Below are 24,097 nucleotides of genomic sequence, written 5' to 3'. Positions count from 1 at the left end.
TTCTTTAGTTATGACGCATGGCTATCCAAATTCACATGATCACTTATAACCATATTTTCTAGTCTCATATTGGTGGGATGCCGTGAGTTTACTGCTAACAGGTTGTTGCAGTTATCAAATACTTATCGTTATTATACATTTTTATACTTAGTTAACAAAAATACCAGATCCGCTATGCTATTGCATCATAACTTATGGCCACAAAGTAGTTCTTTGAAACCGACTCAAAGCAGTTAAATTCCATCAAAATCTTCCAAACAAATACACTATTCATTCATGTTCAACTCAGTCTAATTTTTTTGCAGAAACAAGTTTCCAAGAACCAAACAGGAATCATAAATATCAAGATACAGTCTTGAAAATCCTCATAAAATCCCTCCAATTACTTGAGTTTCTCAAATAACTTAGGCGCAACCTGCAGCAAACACACAAATGAATGAAAATCTATACATTTATATTTATTCAAAGATATAGATAACTGAAAAATAAGCTTACACATTTGTCAACACAATGCCAGTAATCAAAATACTGCCCAGTGCAATGCTTGTGCCCGGTTTCATCTGCCTCAACCCTTTTAACACATCCCTGTTGATCATAATTCACTTTATCTAAGAAACCCGGCAGCTTTTTATTTTTTGGGAGCACATATGCCCAAGGTAACAGAAAAAAATATTTTTTTGTTTAAATCGCATTGCCTGTGACCATACTCTAGCTTGGAAAGTAGAAGTGGCAAATTTGGCCCCCTTACTTACGACGGGGTAAACGAGCCACGCCGCTAGTAAGAAACTTGAGATCGGCTTGCTAAAAGCTTGAATCGAACTAAGCTTAAACGAGCTAGGGCCTAAAACTAAGCTTGTTTAACAAACGAGCCCGAACCAGAGCTTCACTTATCAAGCTCAAGCTGGGTCACCAGCCTATTAATTATAGAAATTTTTATTAATATAATAAATATATACATATTTATAATAATTATTATTACATGTAATATTATGATAAAAATAAGTAAAAATATATATGTTGTGTTATATATAAACATTATAATTACAGTATATATAGAATATAAATTTGAATGTATATAAACTAATTAATAAAATAATAACAAGTCGAGCTCGAGCCTGGAAAACTACTGACGAGCCGACGTTGAGCATTAGAAATAGAGCTCAAAACAAACCGAGCTTGAGCTCTCGTAAATTAAACGCAAACTAAACGAGCCAATCTCGAGCTCTCATTAACTAAACAAGCCAAGCTCAAGCTTGAGCTCTCGTAAACTAAGGGAGCAAAACTCAAGCTTGGTTTGGCCCGTTTACACCCCTAAATTACAAAAGAATACAGTCAACAGTTGCATAAAGCATAACTTCAAGATTTTAATACAAACAATTGACTAAAACCCTTCGATCAGAAAAAAAAAAGTATAGTATTGATATGCATTTTTGTAATAATACTTGACGTATTATTCATAGGGGGGTGTTTGGGATTCCCTATTTTAACCTCCTTAACTTATTTTTGGGATAAGTAGTTATAAATTACAATATTATAACTTATCAACTCATCCCCTCACAAATAAGCAATCCCAAACACCTTTTTAACTTTTCAAAAAGTTATAAGTTGGCTAAAATAAGCAATCCCATACACCTCCCATCAAAAACCTTTTTAAAATTTGAACAAAAGTTTCAGGTCAACCCAAGGCTGTTTCAAATGGTACCAAAAATTACCAGAATTGACCCATTGACCCTCCCAAGTTGCCTACATTGGCAAAAGCTATATAAAATATCTATATTGACACACATATCACTTGTATTTCATCAAATACTAGGATAGACCGTCATACAATCCACGGTCAACTCAAAGATGAAACACTTAACTTTGTAGCTAGTAGCTCCATCATATTGCATGGTCAGTAATAATGTTGAAACAATCACATAATAAAGTCTCAATGGGTAACTTGAAATACAAAATGACACAACCATTTAAAACACTGAATATATGCTCAATGGTTAACATAAATAACCTGATAGTCGAGCCAAGCTCTAACGCACTTAGGCTTGCAGGAATCCTCAAAGTACTTCTTCTGGTCAACCGGTTCTTCGTCCGCCCTATTACAAAATACACTATTAATTTACACAAAAATAACATTTATCTTAAAAAATCTTCCAAAGACATGTTATGATCCAACTATAATATCCCAAAATGAAAATTATTTCGATATCGGGTTCCGATCTGCGAAAAGCAGCAGATCTGGAAAGAGCTAGCTCAAAAGATTGAATCACATCCATGTTTCATAAACTATAATAACTCCAAAATCTTCTAATACATGGATAAGAAGATATCCTAACCCTAATCATCTAAACACGAGATTAACTATTAACGGATCTGAGAGGATTCAGTTAGGGATTAATTTACTTACATGAGTAATTGATCGGTGGTCAAGGGTTTGGAGCATCAGTCAACGGAAGCAATGAGTAGTGGTTTGCTTTTCTATTATGTTCAACAGCTATCGCCTACCACCCGAATTCATTTACATAAAGTTATTTATTTATCCTACCAGGTGAGTTTTTAATTAAAAGGAAGGAACATATAAGATTGGACAGGACGAGAGAAGAAAAGAAAGTACATGCATATGATGTATTATTTAGTTTAATGAAAAATGAAAGAAATGAGAAGAAAATAAATGGTTAATTATATTCTTTAGTTTAAATGAAATGAAAGGAAAAGAAAAAAATGTGTAGTTTTACAAATATAGCCTTTTTAAAACAGTTATTAGATGTAGATTGAAGGGTAAAGTGGTAATTTTAAATATTTATCCTTTCTTTTCTTTCCAAATCACGCCAAATTGGCAAGAAAACTTTGGGACTTAAAACACCCAAGTTTTCCTATTATTTTCTATCATTTCTTTTATAAAAAAAACTCAAGAATGAAGATTCAAATTAAAATTTTATCATTTCCTTTCTTATCTCATGGAAAAAAAAAACTCAAGAAATTGCTCCCCCAATACTCTAGAGCCACCAGATTGCTTGATTTATAAATAAAATTTCTCATGCATTTGACCCGAATTCGTGGGTATGGGTCTTACCAAACCCGGATAGTCTTTAAATGGGTTATAACATCTCAGTTAATTGTAAAACTATTTCATAAACAAACAATAATTTTCACGGGTCATGGGTCTCACCAAACCCCGAATAACTCTTAAACGGGTTATAACATCTCATTTATTTGTGAAATAACCCATTAATTATCAAAGAATAATTTTCACGGGTTATGTGTCTTACCAAACTCTAATAGCCCTTAAATGGGTTATAAAATCTCATTTATTGATAAACACTTTATTATCAAACCATAATTTAATTTTTTTTGCTTTACATGTTCTTCATTGCTGGTCTATCATCTCGATCGTCGGTTAACTTCCAATACTACCCACCATCGTCAACTAAATCAACGCCTCTTTTTTCATTAGACAAATATTTTTGTTCATTTTTGTACATTTAAAAAAATCAACATGCCCGTGTTCGTTTATGTTTGTTCGTTAAAAATCTAAAAAAACTTAAACATCTCAACTGATAAAACCCAAACGTTAAAAAATATAATAACAAACTAATATATATGTATTAAATTAAAACAAAACTACGTTAAAAAAATAAAATAATCATTATAAAATAGCAAAACGATTAAAAACAAAACTTTAAACAAACTCCCGTAATACGGGAGGATCAAACTAGTTTCATTTATATTTTCTTTTGTTTTATATAATTATTATTATTATTGTTTTATTTTGTATAACTATCATTATATTTTATTTAAATATAACCGTTATTTTGTTTTATATAAATTATTATTATTATTGATTTACTTTATATTTATTTGGGGTGTTTGGGATTGCTTATCTTCACCTACTTATTAAATTTTTGGAAAAGTATAAAGATGTTTGACATTGATTTTTTTGTAAAAGAGGGAAAAGTTAATAAGTTACACTTTTTGTAACTTATTAATTACTTATTGAAAAGTTGTAAGGAGGTTTGTGTTTGGGATTGCTTATTTTCACCAACTTATAACTTATAAACTTTTTGAAAAGTAATAATGTGTTTGGGATTGCTTATATTGTGAGAGGAAGAGTTCCATAAGTTACACTTTTGTAACTTATTAACTTAATGAAAGGTTATAAGGAGGCAAAATAAGAAATCCCAAACACCTTTATATAATAACTATTATTATTATACTACTATTTATTATTTAATATGGTGGTGTATTAATATAAAAAACCAAGTGACGGTTCTCTCACAAAACTCACTGTTCATGAACCTTGAATAAGTTAAACTGGTTATTTTCTTACGTGTGTGCAACCTACAAGGTAATACGAATTTCAACGTGGGTAGTTGTAAAGCTAAGCGCTTCATTCCTAACACGTGTTTTCTTTTTCTGCGATCCTTACACCTTATCAGCCACCGTCGCGTTTTTCTTTCACCTTCCTCGCTCGCACCACCAAATCACAGCCATAGCTACACCGCTTCCACCTTTCTTCTTCGCATTCTCCTATTAAAGTACATCTTCGTATTAGTTAAACTGGTTATTATTTTACGTGTGCGCAAGCCTGCAAGGTAATAAAATTTGTAGATCCCAACAAGTCTCTCCATAAGTGTGGAAAACAATTGATATTTGAGTTGTATGAAGGAGTTTAAAATAGGCATTGTATTCTAAGAGAATACATGAGGTAAGGGATGGGATACTTTGTTACAAGGCCTCGCTAAGTGTTTGAACAGATGATAAGTACAAATGACAAGAAGGATAGTTTGAATGGTGTTCTAAAACTTGACTTCGGAGGCTTCTGACTTGACGCTTTTATTTTACGTTCACTTGTTTCATATATTTTTAGGATTTGAGGATCATTTCTTCTTATCTTTTGAAGTTTTTCAGAATGACAATTGTTGTCTTAAAGAGGACCAGCAAGAACCATTTAGAGAAGGATGCAAGCATGTAAAGTAGCGTCATACTGTCTTCATGTATTGATGTGTTTTAGACACTTGTTATAAAGAGACTAGAGTTTTGTGGCTCTCTTCTGAATGTTGTGTGCACGAAGTTTCTTGAATATTTAGGACTCTTTGATCAGACGAAGGTGTATGCATAGACATTCAGAGGATGAAGATGACATACTGGAAGCCTCAAAAGGTCTCGTTCCAGGGATCTTAAGTCGGAGGATGAGGATCAAACTCGTGGCAACATGGTTCTAAGAGACATCTTCTCTAGAATCTTGATCACAACAGTGTCTTCTTTCATGTCACAAAATTTTTATTCTATCAAGTTATGAGTTAAAGGAAGGATGATGCCCTTTGCTTGAAGTATGAAAAAGTTTGCAGATTAGTCTTTTTTTCATGTTGTCGCCTTCTTATACCATCTTTGTAGGAGTTAAAAGGCATGATGATATTTTGAAGTATGAAGAAAAAATGTTTAGTTATGTGAAGTGATCAAACTTCACCACTTAAAAAGACAGTGTTGTGCAATTTAAGTATAAGATTCAATAGTAAATGTCTATTTAAAAATTTTATATGACAACTCAATGCGCATGTTTTCCTTGTAGCCTCTCGGAGATTTATTACTAGGTTTTAATGGCGAGTGAAAATAAGAAATCGTCAGTAATCACTAACATGGCCGGCTCTTGGGGTGTACAAAGCGGGCGACCGGTCGGGGCACGTTTTCTTTGGGGGCACAAAATTTTTAAAAATTCTCAGTGTTATATATGTAGAATACCCGAATGTTTATAATCATTATTTTTATATTACTCAAACACCTTTTAGACCCCATTTTTTTGGATTAACAAAAGACTTATAGGCCTACTAAAATTTGGAAAATGTCAAGTACTTTTAATTAATCAATAAAAGCTAAATAAATAAAAGAAACGAATAGGCGCGATAATAGCAAAATCGACTTCGAAGACCAGCAGCCACGTCGACTTCGAACACCAGCAGTCACGATAGCATTTGAAAATATGAGTTTTTCAAAATTATAGTTATTGACATCCTATTTTCCACCCAAAATGCCTCAAGAAAGACTTAGCGGGTTGGCGATGAAAGTTATCAAGAACGGAACATTAGAGAGCATAAACTGTGAAGAGTTAATTCACCAATTTGCTATAAAAAAATGTTATGAGAGCTTCACAAATCCTCAATTAGCTATTAATCTATTAAGTGTGTCATAAACTCATTATAATATCATGCTTTTCTAATTTTTATGTTAATCGCTATAATTTTAATCGGCGTATAAAAAATGTGTTTACATTATTTAGTATGTTAAGGTTTAAGGGGCATATTTTTTCGGCTCGGCAGAGACACGTAAATTTTCAGAGCCGTCCTTCACTAATGTGTTGGGCTTTGTTTAGAAATTTAGTCAGTTGGCATTGAATGCTCAAATTGGTGAGATAGAATAGATGGTGTTCTTTTTGCTAAAAATGCAGGCAAAAAAATTGATGATGGTCATGCGCTCAATATTTAATAAGGATTTAAAGATACGCAAACTCGTGGGCAATTTATTAAGACAAACTGAATTGCGAGTGTGCTTATGTTAGATGAAACACACGCAAAAGTAAAATGCAATAGAGCCACAGGATGTGCAAGTTTTAGATGATAAAGCCTCTTCAAACATTTAAATATCCAGCCATGTATGACAAAAAAATGTATTTATATATGATAGTTGGATCACCTGTTTGATCACAGCTTGCACCCCAGTCTTGAAAAATAATGCACTATTTTTTATAACAAAGTAACGTTTTTTTTAATACTTTTATTACCTTCCAACATTGACATTTTATGGCCATATTTTATGATATGTGAAGTACAAATTTAACATTGTACAAGAAGGATTTGATCTCCTTATTTGAAGCATCAGTGAAACAAAGTTCCTTGATCTGTCTCATTATAACACGCGAAGATATAAAACCTCGTTTAATTTCATTTCATTTCTTTCCGAATCATCACAATTAAGCGGAAAGTTTTGAAGGTAACGAAAGAGTTCAGACCTTATTACCACATGAACAAGAAAGTAAGTCTCATTTTGTCATCGCGACACCCAAAGGAAGAACATCAAGTGAATTAATGAAGATCTAAAACTTCACCATGAAGATGAGATGCTACTTATTTCGTTTCAACTACATGACTACAGTATCAAGAAAGCCGATGCAGATGAATATACCTTAAACAAACCAATAACCGACAAGCAAGATGTAATCCATACATCTTGGTAAAACATCTCTTTTTCACTTCAGTTTTTCAAATAGCCTTGGTGCAACCTGAAGCTGAAACAAACACAGAAGCATGTTTTGGTAACAGATTGAATTGTGAAAAGCAACATGGCAAACTAGGGATAAAGGAAAATAAACTTACAGCTTTGTCAATACAATACCAATAATCAAAGTATTGTCCGGTGCAATGTTTTTCTCGAGTTTCATCTCCTTCTATCCGTTTCATACATGCCTGTAAATTTCACTATATTTGAATTAGACGCAACCAAAAACTCGTGGTCTCATCAAACAGAACAATTTGAATTAAGACACAGTTCTAAAAAGACGCACATGCTAATATTGATGTAGAATGACATGTAAAGAAAACACAAATACAAAAAAATTAAATCTGAAGCATATAGGACATCATAGATGTTAAATTCAGTTAACACTTGCCAATAAGATTTTCAGACCCAACTAGTGCATGCCAATTTTGAACTAATTTGCAGTTCCATTTTTGTCGTCTTCCCATGTGGGAATTACATTCAATTTCCAGAAATACACTTCCAGCTAACACTTGAAGATACATATTCAACATGCATCTTATTGTTTACCCTTGATTAAATTTTAAAAAAATCACAAAAATAGCCATTGTTGCAGGTGGGATATCTGCAACAGCCATGTTAGAAAATACCACCTCCAAAGCCATGACATACACGACATACATGTTGTGTACCCACTTGTGCTCGTGTACCATCAACTTAATAACATTAATATGTTCATGAAAACATCTTCTACACAACCAGTAGTCACCTATCAACAATATCAATGTAATTAAGCTAATCATACACAAGCAAAAGTGAACGCATGACATCTTTGAGACATGGCATGGCCATGAAGATGATTTTTTTTCTGACATGGCTATGGAGATGCTTCTTTCTGGCATGGCTATGGAGGTATATCACACACAGATATATCTTTCCAGCTACTTTCATAGATTGCGCACCATAATTTAGTGTCACGTTTGTTATAAGCATTGTTGCTTAGTACTATGTAAAGAAATTTAAGTTGGAAAATCACTAACTAAGCACTCTACCATAGAAAAATATAAAAAATGCAAATTTGGTAACCGTTTTGCTAACCAACGAGATCAAGTAAACCACAGCTTGCGTTTTGCGGGTGTGGCCTTCAAGAGGTTGTGGTGAGAAACCAGTGAAAGCAAGATTTGAATCTCTGCTAAAGGGAAATCAGGTGCTTACAGCTTACCAGTGCACCGCCCCTTGAATGTTTAACAAATAGTTCTCTATTGTTCATTATAAAAAGGTATTTTGTCAATTTGGGATAAAAAATGTGTCACTTCCAATTTAGATACTAAACCATATTGAAAATACAACTGCAAATTCAGTACTTAGGATGTGAAAGAGTGGATTATGAAAGCACCTGATACTCAATGAGAGGTCTAACACACTTTGGCTTGCTAGAATCTTCCAAATACTTCATTTGGTCAACTGGTTCATCAGCCCTTAAATACAAAACAAAATGAAACATTAATACATACATTATTTCACTAGACAAAGCATCAATAACATTTCAACTATGCAAGTAGAAATCCTGTAATCTGTATAACTTGTTAACACTTGAACACAAGAATATTCATGCTAATAGTACCTTCCTTCAGGATTTTGTCTTGCAAAATTGCATAATTTCTATAACTTCATACTTATAGGAAATTAATTTTGATACAAAGCAGTTCTCTATTCTTCATTGAAAAAAGGTATTTTGAAATTTAGAGATGCCTCATAAAATTCTCAAAATTACATCATTCCTAGGGTTGCAAACGAGCCGAGCCACTCGCAAAATACTTGAGATCAGATTGATAAAAAAAATAGCTCGAGGAGAGCCAAGTCTTATCGATCCCGAGCCCCAAATAAAGCTCGTTTAGTTATCAAACCCAAGCTAGAGCCTTGTATGGGGAGACCGTTTAGGCTCGTCGAGTTTTAACTCTTCTGAACTTCTATGTATTAGTTTCAAACTACATATCTTAGCTCGAGCCGAGCTTTTGCTCATTTAAGGTACTGCAAACTAGCTCGAGCCAAGCTTAGGCTCGTTTGTTTTTTTCTCAAATATACAAAAACAATTAACAATTACGAAATAATAAACTAGCCGAGCCTGGCCGGAGCTCGAGTTTGAAAAAATGACTCACGAGCCGAGCTCGGACTCAGCGTTTACAATTGTAGATGTTAATCTGTATAATTAAGCAAGTATCCTAAATCCAAATTAAAGCACGATGAACGAAACGATCCATTAACATTTCTATTAATAAGACAAAGTTCATGAAAACTTGTATATATATGTGTGTGTGTGTATGATTGTGTATATAATTAATGAATCACATCAATTGATACATTTTGAAAACAATGAGGAATTACACTTGGAAATTGATGAAAGAAATAACCTGCAACCGCATCATCAATTTATCAATAAACGCTTCAATTTATAGGTGAAAAAACCCTAAATCGTATAATAATAGAAGAAAGAATGAATACCTTGTTCGGAAAACGCAATAGGATCACCGGAGCAGAAGAGAAAGCAGTTATATTATTATTATTATTATTATTATTATTATTATATAAATATAATATATTCCGTTAGTTGGGTGGGGTGGAGGACCGATTCAATGGCCTAAGCGATTGGTGGGTGGCCCACTCACGCTTTCAACCTCCGATACATTTGGGGAGGGCACAAATGGAAAAAAAAAAAAACTTACGCTTCGGTTTTGCTCTATGGTTTCGTAAAAGGTAAAATCTAGCTTCAGTTTTACTATGAGCCAACAAGCATAGTGGGCGATAATTGCCCCGATGTCTCCTGACCCCCCCCCCCCAAACCAATAACTTTTGAGAACGTGGAGGGGGTGACATGCCCTTATCGCCGGTGTTAAAATGAAAATTAATATTATTCAATTCATATGACTGTCGCTCGCGATCCGGCGAATCATCCCGACCGTCAAAAGTTCAAAGACCTCGTCTTTCACAAATCCGAGCGCACCCGTCTCCCGCTCCGATGCTCGTAACTTTGACCTTGTCGATGAAAACGAGGAAAACGGGGTTAATTTAGTGGAAGACGACGTATAAGAGTTGCCCCGACCTCTGGGAGACGAAGTAAAAACAATAGGAAATATGGAGGGCTCGTCATCGACACGAACCAAGGAAGGGACTTGCGCAGACGTGGAGCGACTACAAGATATGTTCGATTGTTTTGAGACCGAGAGTCTGGACCGCACACTACCATACGTGCTACGACCGAAGCCAATGCACAGTTAGCCGATTTACATGCATTGCGACAGATGGAACTATAAAAGAATTTTCTAAATACGTCTTGCCGAAAAATTTTAAATATTTTATTTAGAATTACTTACAGATTTGAATTTTAAAAGACAAAAGATTAAGCAAGTCTTAAAATTTATAGAAGCAAATAAACGCATCTCTTACAAGGAGATTTTACATTGACAAAAGTGGCAACAACACACTTCATTAACTATTTATACAAAAGACTACATCCACATTGGTTATTAAATCATTTGAAAATCAATTAACAAGTTACATTGGAAACTCAATAACAAATTTTAATCCATAGAAAAGGGCTTGTAAAAGTGGACAAGATTTTGTACAATGTTCCGAAATACTCTATCCAAAACAAGGTACATACGCGTCCACGATCAATGAATCGACCGTAGAAGGTGCAATCCCTTGCACGGGTTTTGTGGTGGTGTGCCTAAAAATAGAACCCTTCGCAACACATTTTCCTCACCCATTTTACTCTAATCTTTCAACATACATACTTAGCATATCTCTTTTAAGATCCTTCAAGTTTATCATCAATTTAAATAAAAGATATCAAGAAGAAGAAAGAACAAAAAGAAGAACAAGTTCTACAACATCATTCATACTCTCTTATATAAGTGTTTGGAGCATCACTAATCTGTGACTAGTGATTTGCTTATGAGTTGCTCATATAAGTGTTTGGGGAATCACTAATCTGTGACTAGTGATTTGCTTATGAGTTACTTATATAAGTGTTTGGGGAATCACTAATCTATGACTAGTGATTTGCTTATGAGTTGCTTATCAGTTATCACTAGTTGGTCATTTGGAGGGGAATACTATCTTGATATAGTGAAGGTTTGTAGGAATGTAAAAAATATACTATCTTCACATAGTGTGTTAGAGAACGATAATCACTACCTTGGAGAATTAGGTAGAGGACGTAGAGTATATCAGATAACATCCACTTAAACCTCTGCAACTCGGTTTTGTATAATATATCCCCAAAACTCTTTACTTATTTAATAAAAAGAGTTGACAAGCAAGCTTAGCATTCTTAAAATGAGTTAAAAAGCTTATATTTGTTCACTCTCTCTAGATATCTACACATAGGTCTAGAGAGATAGTGTGTGTGGTTTAGAGGGGAGGTCGGTAGCATGATCATGAGTGTATACAATATAAGGCATTATCGTACTAATCCTTTGATACTATGATGTGTGTTGGCTCAATTGTTGTTTGGTTCGAGTGTAAGACCCAACCCAAGAATTAGAGTTTTATTATATTTGGTAATATCTTGGCTAGCAAGTTAGGTTAGTCTATATAAACCGATTTATGGTTATACATTAGAGAGTGTGAAGTTGGTGTAACCGAGTTAGGGCTCATCAAGAGTAAAACCGAGTTAGGGTTTGATGTTTGTAATCAGTTTTTTAAGTTAGATTTTCTTATTAATATAAACGAAAATTTGTCATTTAATTCGTGTATGATTATCAATCTGGGACTTGAAAGTGACCAAGAAGGTTCTTGCGTGTGAACATAAATAACTTGCTTTGTTAACTAAATTTTATTATAAAAAAAGCAAGTTACTTAGTTGGTCGTTCCAAAAAAAAACAAAAACAAAAACAAAACAAACTTTAATCAACCTTTTAACCTTGATCTTTTAAATTAATGGGTTGTGTGAATGAATGATCACTTGAAAGAATATGAATTTTTGTGTCTTGGTTTTCAAAAGATTGGGTGCAATTAGTGTCTAAGTTTTGATTTTATATGAGAGATTGAGATTAATTTCTAAAGAAAAAAAATATCAAAAGCTCGAAGATTGGTTGAAGCATAGCTACAACCTACCATCAAACTCTAGATTTAACTTCTTGTTGTACCTCTCTTTTAACACTTTTGTGTCAAAGAATCTTTAAATACTATTAAAATAATACAATGTGGACGCATGACCTTTTTCTAGGTTGTCCACATGTGCAATCAAGTCAGCATGTTTCCATTCTTATGTGCCCTAATATTCTGGCACGTGTCATCAAACCTTTTTTTAATAAATCAAAAATTAGTTGCGTGGACTAGGATTCGAACCTGGGCTTTGAGCGAGATGAAAGTCTTAATACATAGCACACAAACCATCCAACTAAGCTATCTTGATGTCTTTAAAAATGAAAAATATATCTTATATATTAAAAATCATATTGTATTGAAAGTGGACAATGGAAATTAACTCAAAAATGGAAATAAATTTTATGTATATTTGAGTTAATAATTCATAATTTTTCACACTAAACATATTTCTTCCTCTTTCTCTATTAGCCGGATCTCTTTTCACCCTCTAATATATTCCGGCTACTCTAGATCTAGATTTGTATTAATCGTTTTCCGGTAAGTTTTTATTTTATAATAAACTTCCGATTGTTGATATATGTATTTCCGGCAAAATTATATTTTCTTCCGGTTATTGTTTCCTCTAACCTTTTTATCTTTATTTTCATTGTCAACTGATTTTATTAAAATCAGTTTAGGTTGTAAATCAAAAACGGTGATGAAGCTAATATGTGGATGTATTTACATTTTTCCGGTAAGTTTTTCCGTTAAGTTTTTCCGGTTATGTGTTATACCTATAACAATGGTTGTTTTATACTTATTTGAAGTTTTATATTTTTCTTTCCTCTCAAATATTCCGACTGATCTAGATCTAGATTTGTATTAATCGTTTTCCGGTAAGTTTATATTTTATAAAAAATTTCCGATTGTTGATATATATATTTTCGGCAACATTATATTTTCTTCCGGTTATTGTTTCCTCTACATTTTATCTTTATTTTCATTGTTAACTGATTTTTATTAAAATCAGTTTAGGTTGTAAATCAAAAACAGCGATGAAACTAATATGTGGACGTATTTACGTTTTTCCGATAAGTTTTTCCGTTAAGTTTTTCCGGTTATTTGTTATACTTATAACAATGGTTGTTTTATATTTATTTGAAGTTTTATATTTTTCTTTCATGTTTTTTTTTACATGTTGTTCTTCTAGGTTCTAAATAAAAAATCACATTCATCATGGAAAATATCATTATTTCGTTTTTCCGGTAAGACACATTTAAATTATCCGGTTATAAATTGTAATTATAATCTTCCACAATATCAATGTTGTAACACAAATATGTTATTTTTCAAATTGGCCCAACTTTTTATTGTTTGTTTTTCCAATTCTAAAATTATGTCTAATTTATGTTATTTTTCCGTCCAATTTTTTATTTTTTCTTTACTAAATATTAAGAATCATATATTCCGTCCAATTTTTTATATTTTTCCGGCCAGTTTTGTTTCAGTACTGTTTAATGTTTTATTGGGTTATGATCTTTAATTTTTAATTTAATATTCCTGAAATATTAATTATAAGATTACTAATTTTTTTATTAACATTTAATAAATTATAAATATACTAAGCTTACTAAACTAAATTATAATATTGATCTTTAAGATACATATTAAATTATAATATTCATCTTACAAATAAAATTTATTATATAATTTTATACAAATATTAATGGTGATAACTGATTCTGTTATTAGTTGACCTTTTAACTATAATTTGAAATTCAAATTCAAATTATTACGTACTATATTTAAAGTTTTGACTAAAAAACTATAATTAAGGAAATAATTTATGTTTTTATATAATATTAATTATATAATAGTATATAATCATAGATTCTAAATATACTTTCTTTTATGATCAATCTTTTATTTTTCCAAATATAATATATTTTAGAAGTTTCTAAAAATGTTAATCCTTTATTTTACACTAATCTTTTATTTTTCACTAATTTAAAATTCAAATATATTATAATGTTTGACTATAAAAACGATAATTAAGGAGAGAGTTTAATGTTTATATATTATTCTTATTATTATTTCATTTTTAAATTAAGCAACTTATTATTGTTTTTGTTAACTGATTTTGATTAACCTTAAATGTAGTAAACAATTCTAAATATACATTTTCAATATAATTAATCGGTTATTTTAGGAAAAAAATATTTATAATAAACCGATTTAATTATATTCAAACTTATGTTTAGAAAGTTTCTATACATAATACGTTTACCAAAATGTATATTCTTCACATCCTACTATATAATACGAACCCTTCACATAATCGTTTATCATATTTTTCATAATTAAATTTTCTGCAACAGTGTAAGCTCCTACCCTTTTAACCAATTTTTTTTATGTTTCAAATATTTTAGTTAACTGTGATATTAATATTAATATTAATATTTAATTTTCCCATTTCAGGTTATATCTCCAACTTGATATAGTTAATTTCATGGATTGGGGATTTGTTGATACGATTTCTTATTTTTTGTTTAATATTGATGTATATTTTTGTTATTATTCATGTATTATTCACAATTTATGTAATTTATTTGGGTCAAAGTCCATTTATTATATTTTAATCATTTTGATTCATTTGAAATTTAATATCACTGTCAATCATCAATGTTAACGCAATTTAAAACATTATTATACTTTCCAATATTATCGTACTTTACGTTTTAAATAATACACATTTAATATGACATTTTAGAAACCGATTTTAACCATTCAAATTCAGATTCTCACAATTTATATAAAGTTTACAAATAACCGAATTTTAATGAATAATTGACCATTTTATAATTTTTTCAATAATCATGCCTTAAATAAAAAAATAATTTTTAATAACCATATCTAAATATTTCAAGTTATTATGATTTTAATGTCACTTTCAACTAAATTCATTAATATATTTATTCCTAGATGTGAAAAATAAAATATATATATCTAACCGAATATCAAATTCTGATTCTCAAAATAATATGAATTCATAACTTATAGAGTTTAATTTTAATAATCATAATTTATAACGATTTAACTAAATCAACACAGTAAAAAAAATATATTATTTTTGATTACACAATTTTAATTAACATTATTACAACTTCCATATTTAATCTTTAGAGTATATATGTTGAGTGAATCCCTAAAATATGCCACAAAAAATTTTACCATGTAATATTCTTTTTATCTTTAAATTCCGTGATTATACCAATATGCCATACATTATTGCACTAAAAATTTGTCATAATAATTTCTCAAACCCAAATATCTGCCAAAATTGAAATAAAATATTCCATTCAAATTAAAATCCATGATATGATGCATGTTTTGTAAATAATAATATTAATTTACACAATTTATTCAATAATATATAATTTTTGTTACTACATAATTTTAATTATAACTATATGTGTAAAAAGTTTTAGACAATATTTAATAATTTTAATAACATTTAAGATTTCAATTATATTCAGAAGTTACTTACAAATTTATAACTCAAAATCAATATCTTCATGTAAATCTCCAAGTTTTAATAGTTAAAGAAATATATATTTGTTTAAATTGATGTTTAAGTTGATTATGTTTAGTGACATGTTATTCCACCCGCGTGTCACGCGGGCCTATACCCTAGTTTACTTTATATGGGTTATCGGTAAATAAGTAGGTTTGTAAGCATCTTTTAAACCCAAATATTGACCTTTTAAGAGGAGAATAAAATTCAAACAATTTAGGTAAGCCAAACAAACTCAAATTTATGTCATCCTTCAAATTGTCAAGACAACACACTTTTATGGTGTTTTGAATTGAAAACCATAATACATGTTAGGAGACCTTCTTTTGGAAAGATTTTTCTAATCATTTGAATTCTCTTGCACTTTTATAAAGATCCTATAATTATTTTAAAACTTTAACCTGTTCTATATAAAAAAGTAGTTATAAAAATAATTAAAGTTCTAAACATTTTTATATCTCTTTTAAGTCTTACAATTGTTAATTTTATTTTGTAAGAATTTGCTCCCTTTGTTTACAAATGACCGGATTTTGTTAAGTGATTTATTTTCTTTTATCATATTTAATATGGCGTTTATTAAAGCCATACATTTTCAGTGAATACTTTAGTTTTTTCTCTTAGCTTGATTGATTGCATTGACTTTTTGTCTAGATATGTCACGATGGATTCATCATTGGCATCAACTAATATCCATACTAGCAATGCTATTTTTACAGCCATAGATTAGGAATGGTATTACTTATAACTAATTATCTATAATAAAAATAATAAAAAATATAATGCTAGTTATTTTAGATTATTACACATCTTGAACATTATGCAAAACGTAATCTCTGTTTTTAACAATTTTTGTGTTTTGTACTAGGAATTTGTTGGAGTTTGTACAAATACTCGCTAATGTCCAAACAAAATGGTCTAAGATTTTTCATGTCGTTTGCCTTATCATGATTTAGCACATTTGAAAATCAAGAAACATACTGACGTTCAATAGAAAACCAGTTATGTTGGAGAATGTGATTGGATAGATAAAACTCATGGGCTTCCTTTGGGTACATAACATGTCGAGATCACCAACAATAACACGAGAAAAGTAGTGTTTGTATAATTTGCAATACCGGAACACAAATAATAGTTTTTAACAGGCGGATGGGTTAGTTCTGTGAACATTCTAGACTACCAGACGATCATAACGCGATGGTACAACTAACAATATGAATAAAACTTCTTTTTTGGTCTTTAAATTAAAAAAAAAACTATCCATATCTATAATAATCTATAGAATTGACTCTCATAACATACTACGTGACGCGCCCTAATCACTCATCTCTCCTTAGAAGCTACCAGATTACTTGATTTGTTAAGTTATAAGCTTTTAACGATTTAGCCCGATTTGATAATTATATTTAGTAGATAGATAATTCTAATAACCAATTAGGGTTTGATTGGGAGTGGTATGAGTTCACAAAACAAAAACACAAAGACAAATAGTAAAATTAGGGTTAATAAAACCTATTTGAAATCAATTGTATAACTATATATATATATATATATATATATATATATATAAACACACACACCAACCTTCACAATCTCTTCTTCTTCTTCCCCAAACACACACACACAAACACTGCGATAATAATAATAATAATAATATATTCTTCCTTCTTCAAGACGCAATCAAACCGGTTTCAGTTTATTCAAAGCGGTTAGGGTTGGTTATTAATCACACTCTCTTTTCATCTCTCTATAATAATATCTCATTTAACCCAATTCAAATTCATCGTTTTCCTTGTTATTAATTTCTAATAATCAATCGTTGATATAATAGCCGCCGTTTTAGGGGTTTTTAGGCGAAATTTCGTTAGGGTTAATCACTCTCTGTTTTTGACGAATTTTCGTTTGACGGATAAACCCTAACTCCGTCACTTTCTGCTAATTTCGTTCTAGGGTTTGTTCATTTCAAATGGCTGTGTGTTAATTCATTCACAAAGGGTTCAATTTTGTGTTTCTTGGTGATGAATATTTAGGGTTTGTGTTCACCATGGGGATTTGAAACTGAAATTAGAGTGTAGGTGATAGTTTCGGAGTCGTTTACGGGTTAGCGGGTTGGTTAGAGGAGAAAACAATACTACATTCTTGGTTGGAGTCAGTCTTGATGCAGTTTCGGACATTTTTGTTACTCTCTTATGATGCTTGATATTAATTATGGACAAAACTAGGCCTACATTTGTACCCGAATGGTTAAAGAATAGTGGAGGCTCGAGCGCGTCATCTTCATTGCATTCTGGTAATTCTTGTATTCATGTTTGTTTTTAACTTTTTAGGTTTATGTTATCGTATATATTCATTTAGTTTCTTTCTTGATGTAGATGAACAAGGTGGTTCGAAAACAGTGAGAAACAAGTCGTTGGAAAAAGATTTAGGACCTTTTCGCCGTGCTTCTATTAATAACGGTTCGGCTCATTCAAGATCTTACAGTAGTTTTAACCGTAACCAACGCGATAGGGGTCGTGATCGAGATCGCGATCGGGATCTGGATAAGGACATATTTGAGTTTAGAAATAAGGAAAGATTAGAAAGTAGGCGTGTCGATTATTCTGACCCGTTAGGTAACATTTTGCCTACTAGGTTTGGTAAAAACGGGTTAAGACGGTCACATTCAAGTTTACCTGGTAAACGTGTCGAGTCGGGGGCCGCAAAGGTAGGGAGTGATTTGAGTATAGTGAAGAAAGCTTCTTTTGAGAGGGATTTCCCGTCTCTTGGAGTGGATAATGATATAGGGAAGGTGACATCTGCGATTCAGAGTCTGCCAGTTGGTAACTCGGGTGTGATTGGTGGGGATGGGTGGACCTCGGCTCTGGCTGAGGTGCCTGTGATTGTTGGTAGTAATGGAAATGGCTCATCGGTTGCACCGCTGGTGCATCCGGCTTCTGTTTCTGGAGCTGCAGGTGGACGAAACATGGCTGAAACTTTGGCTCAAGGCCCTCCAAGAACTCAGACTCCTATGGTATTTATTGCATAAAACTGAAAATAGTGAATTTATGATCATAAGCATATGCTTACATTTAGTATTTTATCCATTGTAGTTGACTGTGGGAACTCAAAGACTTGAAGAGCTTGCTGTTAAGCAATCCAGGCAATTAATTCCCATGACTCCTATGTCTAAAACATCGGTAAGCAATTATTGTTTTTTTAGCCCATACATAATACAGTTTGGTTTCTGTTTTATAAAATTTTTAGATTACCTTATTTTGATCTTGTAAGAGTCGATACACTTCCTTTTGTGGGGCTAAATACATTTTTATACTTTTTTTGGACATCATGTACACTATTTGTTATGTTGGTAACAATGATTATATGGTATTTATATGGTATGTAAAGTTTCCAGGGTTCAATTTTTGGTAAATAACTGCTGTTTCGACTTGCTATATGCACATTTGTAATGTAGAACTATTTGGAAATACTTTAATTTGGATAGAGCAAATTCTTTTAAGGGATTGTTTATTTTTAGAAACTTATGACTTCTTAACTTTTGTAAAAGTTAAAAAAATGTTTGGTATTGTGTGTTATTCTGAGTATAAGTTAATAAGTTACAAAGTTGTAACGTATAACTAATGGGAAAAGTTATGAGGGAGTGAAATAAGGAAATCCCAAACACCCCCTGAATATTTTCTCTAACGCGCAATGTTTATTCATAAAATGACCTTTTGAAGTTATATTCTATGCAGTCGATATCGCCGATATATCACCGATATATCGGTTATCGGTCCCTTGGCGATATATAAATCTGAATATCGGTTCGGAATATTGGTACCGATAATATCAACGATATTGACCGATATTGGACTAATATTTGACCGATATATCACCGATAATCCCGATATCATTGTTTTAAGTCTTAATAATCAACTTTTAGTGTTCAACATTAGTATTTTATGTCTTAATCAATTCTTACTTGCTACGATTGTTAGTGTTTTTGCAATTTGCAAAAGGTTACTTTGTTAATGGTAGAAGACTATACTGAATTATTAGTGTTAAATTGTTATATATATGAATTTTACATGATATTAAAATTACCGATATCCCACCGATATCTCACTGCGATAACCGATATCTTAGATATCGGTCCTTGACCGATATCCGGTATTTTTCCGCATTAACTGTTTAGGTTATATTTAATGTTGGAAGATGTATATATAGTTATAATGAGGATAGATTAAATACAAAGTAAAATATACGTGCAAAGAATATGAACTGAAGGAATTTTGAACGCGGTGGCAAATTGGTAAGTGGAAATCAAGTGAATAGTGTAATTACACTTTATCACGAAAACCAAGTAGAGTAATTTAACTACACTATACAATTTACGTGCAGAGTAATCTTCTCTACTTGTAAATTGCACATGTAAATTGTTGAGTGTAATTAAACTACTCTACTTGGTTTTTGTTACTCTATACACTTAATTTCCACTAGGTACATTATGCTTTTAGTTTTCCACTTATTTACCAAAATGCCACTAGTTAAATATACCAAAATGCGTTTCTAAGTTAGATTATTTTCGTAGTTTCTAACTTTCTTATCTGATTAACTCAATGTATATCTGGTTATGTAGTTGTTTTAAATTTCATACTTGTAGCTTATGTTACTTATGTCTTTAGATTCTTTAGTTGTAATTTACTAGGCTTTTAAGTGTTAACTTAATCTTTCATTCAAGTTTATGTTTAATTCAATTTTAATACTAGTAAAGTATCAAATGTGATCACAAGACCTTAATTTGCTGTTTGTTTTGATATTGTTTAGGCTTTGAGCTCTTCTGAAAAACAAAAATTGAAAATTGGACAATCACAGTTTCAAAGTTCACACCTTACCAATAATCCAAACACTCCCAAACCTGTTGCCGTGAAGCCTGATGTTTCAAAGCCATCTACTGTGGGAAAACTTCTCATCCTCAAACCCTCACGAGAACGGAATGGTACAACACTCACTGCAAAGGATAGTTTAAGCCCTACAGGTGTCGGTACTAAATTACCAAATAACCCTCCTGCTGTTGGACCTGCTCCACTGAAAAACGGCCCAACCGTTGCTAATTTGGAGAAGAAACCCTCGTTACATGCCCAGAGCCGGAGCAACTTCTTTAATCTTATGAGGAAGAAATCCATGAGTAATAGTAACACGTCTTCTAGTGAACCCAATGAAAACCGTGATGAACCCGTGGCTACTCATGAGGGTGGACCGGGGTCAACTGTTGCCGACCAGTCTAGTGAGACTGAGACTAAGGTTGATCTGACCTGCAATGGTGATGATACTGGTGGTGAGCCCATGACATCTTGTGTTAATGGTAAGGCCCGTTCTGGCCCTGATGTTATTCTTTATTCAGAGGAAGAAGAGGCCCGGCTTTTACGGGCTATGGGTTGGGAAGAAACTGCAGAGGAGGAAGAGGAAGGCCTTACTGAAGAGGAGATTAGTTCTTTCCTCCAAAATGTAAGTATTTTAAACTATTTTTTATGATATTTTACTACCTTAATTTTGGTTTTGGTTATGTGGATTTTGCTTAATGCTAACGTAAAGTAAATGAGTCATCAACAAAATTCATTAACGTAAAGTATGGATCGGAACTTGACGGGTCACGGGTCGGGTTGGTAGGGAAACAGGTCAAATAGGGCTTTGGTCAAAATGTGATGTTTTTCTAGCATTGGTTGATATACTTGACGGGTCAGGTTAGTAGGGAAACAGGTCAAATAGGATTCTGGTTAAATGTGGCATTTTTCCAGTATGTGGTGATACTTGACTTGTCACGGGTTGGGCTGGTAGGGAAATGGGTCGAATAGGTTTGTTCTGCTCAAAATGTGATATTTTCCTAGTATGGGTTGAATCTTGATGGGTGACAGCTCGGGTTGGTTGGGAAGCAGGTTAAGTTGGGTTCCAGTCAAAATTGAGTTAATTTTATAGTATGAGTCGAAATTTGATGGATGACGGGGGGTCGGGCCCGTCAAACACTTCTTTTGGCTCTTATGAATAAGATTAATAATATGTTAAAATGATGATCCTTATATTTATCTTTGCAGTACATGAATGTAAAGCCGGCTTCAAAGATATTAAATGGGACACTGCAGAAGCAATTAATGGCAATTGGTAAGCTGGACTCTTGAGAGCGTTGTTTGTTTGGTGGAAGATTTGGAATGAAGAATAAGAAGTACATAACATAAGGAAGCTTGAATTTGCAGTTTTAAGGGTTTAGGGTTTTATCAGGGGAATTGGTTCTGGTTGTGCAAAGAAATCTGGGATTTTGTTGCTGAATTTTTTGGGTTTTTTTTTTCTTTTTCTTATACTTGAGAAAAGCAGAAATAGCTTATGATGATTTTATGGTTTATTAGTCATTTTCTTTTATTTTGAAAAGAGAAGCAAGAAAAATTAGGTTTTACAAGCTTTTTGTTCTTTTATTTTTGCAGCCTGCATCCTCCTTTTATATCATGTTTTTGGTTTGGTTTGGTTGTCTAAATCAAGTTTGTGAGCTTATGTTTTAAGTTAATTGTATTAGAAATATAATATGAAATTTGGATTGTTTTGTGAACTGAAAAAATTTAAATCATTAAAAGTGAAGAATGTTAATGACTAATACCATCTCTAAGTACTCTTTTAGGGACATCGATGTTGGTGAATCATAGTCTTATATCGGATTGAAATAGAATTTTAAGATTAAAATCAACCTACATGTAAAGCAGAATATTTTTGGCCTGGGTAAACGAATAGGTGTCTTATCATAATCGGGCCATACATGTAAAGTAGAATATTTTTCGGTAAATGTATAGGTGTCTTCTCATAATCGGGCCAGAACATATAAAGCTATATACACAATTTCTTGATAATAATCCAATATCCGAAAAATGTATCTTGTGTTACGAATTTTAAGGTTTCATGTCAAGTTCTAGTTTTTTTTTTACCGTCTATGTACTCTAGCTTGTATTTTGCCAACGTTTGATTATTATTGAATATGTTTATAGCACCCTAAGGGTACCGGGGCTTTCAACTTGACACCAAGCGAGTAGCCCGGGTAAAGCTATCACGCTAGCACGGTTGTGGTGAGTAGCTCAAGCGAATAAGGGTAGCATGTATTGGAACTCATGGCGTGGTGGAGACATGTTACCATTATCAATGGATTTATTAGCGTTGGTCCACTGGACTTAAAAAAATTATATACCCGTTTTTATGTATATAAATATATATTTTCATGCCACAATTTTTACATCTCTTACACTTCTCATCTTCATCTTCAAAATTATTTCTACACCAAATAAGGTGCACAAAAAAGTCGGGTCGTCAAGCGAAAACAATTTAAGCCGAAGGTTTGTGATAGCCAACCGTCAACCCAGCGTATGCAAATATTCACCATACTACGCCTAACCTCCACCTATGCAAAACATGCCAGCCCAAATTGCGCTGGGTCTTATGCGGATCGTGATCCAACACAACAATATGAAAACTGACAATACACGCACCCAAGACGGAAGTGCAAATAACATCATGCAACAAAAGCAAAAAGACCGTGAAATCAAAACGTTCATGGAGCCACATGAACATTTACACGAACCATACTTGGGGTTGGATTGTTGCCTGGTTGGTTTTGATTTTGAAAGCAGATGTCCAGACCTCGAGATCAGTTGCCACTAGCAGTTTGAGCTGGATTAGGCTAGGAAAAAGTTGACAAAAAAATTTACGCCGTTGCCGGGGATGGAACCCGGGTCACCCGCGTGACAGGCGGGTATACTTACCACTATACTACAACGACTTGTTGGTATTACAATTTACATATGGCATTCATATACGTTAATTTTAATTTAATAGAGACACATTTTCTATTATTAAAGATAAATAATTAAATACTCGCGTTTTATGTCTAGAATAACAATGCTTTTCTTTTTCATACTTCTCAAACAAACAAGGCATTTTATAATCTTGTCTTAATGTGATATTTAAATATTGGTGTTATTTATAAATTCTTAATTATATAAATAACTGTTACAACAATTTTTAGTTTAGTATGATGTGTTTTTTTTTTTTTTTTTATCATTTTGTTAATAGTCAACTACGCTATTAATGTTTTGTCAAAGAACTCCAATACGGTCACACATGCAAAACAATATTAAACTTACATCTAGTTCTAAAAAAACTTGCATGTCCATGATTAAC

The 24,097-nt window shown here is 32.2% G+C and overlaps 4 protein-coding genes and 1 non-coding gene across 5 annotated transcripts; 2 read left to right on the top strand and 3 right to left on the bottom strand.

Moving 5' to 3' along the window:
• Positions 1-224: 224 nt before the first annotated feature.
• On the bottom strand, positions 225-2,504 carry LOC143636577 (cytochrome b-c1 complex subunit 6-1, mitochondrial-like). Its single transcript, XM_077104142.1, has 4 exons — positions 2,405-2,504; positions 2,009-2,093; positions 496-585; positions 225-415 (listed from the first exon to the last, which is right to left on the bottom strand). Coding segments are annotated over exons 1-4 (210 nt in total). The 5' UTR covers positions 2,407-2,504; the 3' UTR covers positions 225-382.
• A 4,551-nt stretch (positions 2,505-7,055) lies between these two features.
• On the bottom strand, positions 7,056-9,802 carry LOC143636576 (cytochrome b-c1 complex subunit 6-1, mitochondrial-like). The gene is made up of 5 exons (XM_077104141.1): positions 9,748-9,802; positions 9,607-9,656; positions 8,642-8,723; positions 7,365-7,454; positions 7,056-7,270 (listed from the first exon to the last, which is right to left on the bottom strand). Coding segments are annotated over exons 2-5 (207 nt in total). The 5' UTR covers positions 9,609-9,656; positions 9,748-9,802; the 3' UTR covers positions 7,056-7,237.
• Positions 9,803-17,492: 7,690 nt separating this feature from the next.
• LOC143636586 (uncharacterized) lies at positions 17,493-18,932 on the top strand. Its single transcript, XM_077104152.1, has 2 exons — positions 17,493-18,197; positions 18,280-18,932. Exons 1-2 carry the CDS (start codon positions 18,116-18,118, stop codon positions 18,930-18,932), a joined length of 735 nt encoding a protein of 244 aa, XP_076960267.1. The 5' UTR covers positions 17,493-18,115.
• Positions 18,933-19,001: 69 nt separating this feature from the next.
• LOC143636585 (uncharacterized) lies at positions 19,002-22,358 on the top strand. The gene is made up of 3 exons (XM_077104151.1): positions 19,002-19,083; positions 20,711-21,391; positions 21,976-22,358. The coding sequence occupies exons 1-3, from the start codon at positions 19,060-19,062 to the stop codon at positions 22,057-22,059; spliced, it is 789 nt and encodes a 262-aa protein (XP_076960266.1). The 5' UTR covers positions 19,002-19,059; the 3' UTR covers positions 22,060-22,358.
• A 1,266-nt stretch (positions 22,359-23,624) lies between these two features.
• Positions 23,625-23,696, bottom strand: TRNAD-GUC (transfer RNA aspartic acid (anticodon GUC)). Its single transcript has one exon. It is a non-coding gene; the product is annotated as a tRNA-Asp (tRNA).
• Positions 23,697-24,097: the final 401 nt, after the last annotated feature.

The sequence above is a fragment of the Bidens hawaiensis genome, unplaced genomic scaffold, assembly GCF_021521415.1.
Source record: "Bidens hawaiensis isolate Kalapana, Puna unplaced genomic scaffold, B.hawaiensis_p1.1 tig00008011_1, whole genome shotgun sequence".
In the NCBI taxonomy this organism is placed as follows: Eukaryota; Viridiplantae; Streptophyta; class Magnoliopsida; order Asterales; family Asteraceae; genus Bidens; species Bidens hawaiensis.
The sequence above is the reverse complement of the archived record's forward strand: the minus strand, read 5'-3'. Positions and strand labels throughout refer to the sequence as shown.

What these genes read in the sequence shown, in the direction of transcription:
- LOC143636577 (XM_077104142.1), bottom strand. An exon ending in GAGCTTGGCTCGACTATCAG is followed by an intron (nt 586 to 2,008) that starts GTTATTTATGTT and finishes TATGATCAACAG; the next exon opens with GGATGTGTTAAAAGGGTTGA. An exon ending in GGCATTGTGTTGACAAATGT is followed by an intron (nt 416 to 495) that starts GTAAGCTTATTT and finishes TGTTTGCTGCAG; the next exon opens with GTTGCGCCTAAGTTATTTGA.
- LOC143636576 (XM_077104141.1), bottom strand. An exon ending in GACCTCTCATTGAGTATCAG is followed by an intron (nt 7,455 to 8,641) that starts GTGCTTTCATAA and finishes TGAAATTTACAG; the next exon opens with GCATGTATGAAACGGATAGA. An exon ending in GGTATTGTATTGACAAAGCT is followed by an intron (nt 7,271 to 7,364) that starts GTAAGTTTATTT and finishes TTTCAGCTTCAG; the next exon opens with GTTGCACCAAGGCTATTTGA.
- LOC143636586 (XM_077104152.1), top strand. Translation starts at nt 18,116, where the DNA reads ATGGACAAAACTAGGCCTACATTTGTACCCGAATGGTTAAAGAATAGT. An exon ending in GTCATCTTCATTGCATTCTG is followed by an intron (nt 18,198 to 18,279) that starts GTAATTCTTGTA and finishes TTCTTGATGTAG; the next exon opens with ATGAACAAGGTGGTTCGAAA.
- LOC143636585 (XM_077104151.1), top strand. Translation starts at nt 19,060, where the DNA reads ATGACTCCTATGTCTAAAACATCG. An exon ending in CTCCTATGTCTAAAACATCG is followed by an intron (nt 19,084 to 20,710) that starts GTAAGCAATTAT and finishes GATATTGTTTAG; the next exon opens with GCTTTGAGCTCTTCTGAAAA. An exon ending in TTAGTTCTTTCCTCCAAAAT is followed by an intron (nt 21,392 to 21,975) that starts GTAAGTATTTTA and finishes TTATCTTTGCAG; the next exon opens with TACATGAATGTAAAGCCGGC.